Below are 2,780 nucleotides of genomic sequence, written 5' to 3'. Positions count from 1 at the left end.
AATAATTAAATGAGACATTGAGTTGTTAGAATTTGAGAGATACCAATAATTATTAAAAGAATTGCATACTATTTGATTTTGCTCTGTGCTCGAGCACGCAATAATATTTTTATTGCATATAATAATAATAATAATAATAATAAAAACGAAGAAAATTAAACGACAAAATCATATCAGTTATAGGGATCTATATATACACCATCAATTATTAAAAAGAAGTTATACACTAGTAATTACTTAGTTAAAGAATCTATTTACATATTAATTAATATTATTATTAGCTCAAAAAAAAAATCTAGTTATCTAGAATACAATTTAATTTATGAATAGCGATACATATATTTTCGATTAAAGTGTCTATATGTAATATCCAATATAATGTATTTTTATCGACGTATTTCTATTACAATAATTGAATTTCACTAAAAAAAAATAAAAAAAAGAGAGAAAATTTAAGCCTCTAAATTTTACGACATCAAATAGTCAATAGGAAACTTGATTTTTAAATATATATTTTTTTTATTCTTTTGAGTTAAAAAAACACGTGAGAGGAAAATTTTGAAGCTGTGACATTTTATTGGGTATTTGTTTTCATGATTTAATTGAATACATTAAAAGGAATAAAAATTTGAGTAATACTAGGCTACATATATGCATGGTGTTTTCTTACCCACATAAAAAAAAAAATTTAATATTTTTTTGTTTATAAAAGATAGAAAGTATACGTGGCAGCCTTTCTGCTGCACCCAGGTTTTGCCCTAAAAATTTTCTATTGCATGTATTTATGAAAAAAGTGAAAAGAGTGGAAATGAAGCAACCCAGAAGGAATAAAAGGACTATTTTCTCTAGCAGCCACGAGAAACGGGAAGGAAATAGGAATCACCTACAGGCACTCATTCCGGAATATTCTTTGATTCATAAGGCTATTGCGTTTTAAATGCGGCGAATATTCTCATATTCCAATTATTTATTCCTCTATTCCTATTCCACCCATATCAGCCGTTCGATTTCCACTCAATCCACATATCACCAGATCCAACGGCCCACAAGTCTAGCCTTTGATTTCTTCCCCTCCACATTCCGATATAAATACCGATCACTGCCTCCTCCATTATGCAGCAGAGAAAGATTTTCTTGATAATCAACCAGTTTCTTAAAATTTCCGGAATTTCCAGAGAAAGATGGCTGGAATTGTCGTCGTTTTTGACTTCGATAAGACGATCATTGACTTGGATAGCGATAATTGGGTGGTGGACGAACTCGGCGCCACCGATTTGTTCAACGAACTCCTCCCTACGATGCCATGGAACTCTCTCATGGTATTATATCTTCTGTTCGTTCTCATTCTAGTATTTTCGCTAGCAGAATAGAAATTAATTCTTTGATTTTCAGGATCGGATGATGATGGAGCTCCATGCACAAGGAAAAACCATTGACGATATCGTTGAAGTCCTCAAACGCGTTCCGATTCATCCCGATGTCGTTCCTGCCATTAGAGCCGCTCACGCCCTAGGGTAAAGAATCGTAGAATCTCTTTCTGTTTCTGATTCTCTTTTTATGTTTCAATCTCTCATTGAGTTACAGCGGTTGAGATTATGCGTTCTCTTTGTCTTTCAGATGTGATTTGAGGATTGTGAGTGATGCGAATATGTTTTTCATTGAGACGATCTTGGATCATCTCGGAATAAGAGAATGCTTCTCCGAAATCAACACGAATCCAGGTTTCGTCGATGAAGAAGGAAGGCTGAGGATTTTTCCTATCCACGATTTCCATAAATCTTCTCACGGATGCAATCTCTGCCCTCCGAACATGTGCAAGGTACTGTGTCTCTGTACTTGCAGCACTATATACGTTCAGGTCCGAATCGATTAATTTCTTATATGCTGAGAGATTTTTATTCGCAAAATCAGGGGCTCGTTATGGAGAGGATTCAAGCGTCCTTAATGTCGGAAGGGAAGAAGAAAAAGTTCATCTATCAAGGCGATGGAAGTGGCGATTACTGCCCTAGTTTGAAGCTTGGAGAAGGGGATTTTCTGATGCCGAGGAAGAATTTTCCATTGTGGGACTTGATTAGCCAAAATCCGCTTGTAATTAAAGCAGAAATCCACGAATGGAGCGATGGAGAAGAGTTGGGGAGGATCTTGTTGAGCTTAATCAACAATGTTTCCATAGCGGAAAATGCTCAGTTCATGTCGCCTCAAAATATGGCCGTTCCTGTGTTCGAGGCCCTGACTTCGCCCACACCCAAACCAGCAATGGTGGCCAACTGAATTCAATTATACGAACACGCAATATCTTAAATCAATTAACACTTACTGAACTGCCTTTTTTTTGGGTTTATTTGATGATAGTATGTAGTGAAATTTACGTATTGAAGGTGTAACTTTGGCAAACGCCATACACCAATTAGGAAGTTCAAACGTTGGTTTAATTTTCCCAATCATGTTGCCACCTTTGGCACATCTTTGTATGGCTTATGGCCAAGGATGGTTATCTAATTTAGAAAATATTTTAAACTAAATACTTAGACTCATTTTAGGACGATGGGTCCCCCAAAATTTCACGAATCACAGCAATTTAAGGCGACCTTTACTTCCTAGCCAAGGTAATATGAAAAGCCGTTTATGTAAGTTCTAGAAAACAAGTAAATGATATTACATGGTCTAAACTTTAAACTTCAGAAGGGTATAAATTGATGCCTGTTTGAGATTGATCATTTGAACGAAATTAATTTAGAACTTTCAATTTAATCTATAGGTATATGGTAGGGTTGAATTGA

The 2,780-nt window shown here is 35.3% G+C and overlaps 1 protein-coding gene across 1 annotated transcript; it reads left to right on the top strand.

Moving 5' to 3' along the window:
• The first annotated feature begins 1,181 nt into the window (after positions 1-1,181).
• Positions 1,182-2,522, top strand: LOC120086447 (inorganic pyrophosphatase 2-like). Its single transcript, XM_039043103.1, has 4 exons — positions 1,182-1,319; positions 1,393-1,514; positions 1,618-1,819; positions 1,912-2,522. Exons 1-4 carry the CDS (start codon positions 1,182-1,184, stop codon positions 2,269-2,271), a joined length of 822 nt encoding a protein of 273 aa, XP_038899031.1. The 3' UTR covers positions 2,272-2,522.
• The last annotated feature ends 258 nt before the right edge of the window (positions 2,523-2,780 follow it).

The sequence above is a fragment of the Benincasa hispida genome, chromosome 9 (assembly GCF_009727055.1).
Source record: "Benincasa hispida cultivar B227 chromosome 9, ASM972705v1, whole genome shotgun sequence".
Classification (NCBI taxonomy): Eukaryota; Viridiplantae; Streptophyta; class Magnoliopsida; order Cucurbitales; family Cucurbitaceae; genus Benincasa; species Benincasa hispida.
Note: the sequence above shows the minus strand (reverse complement) of the source record. Positions and strands in the feature narration are given on the sequence as shown.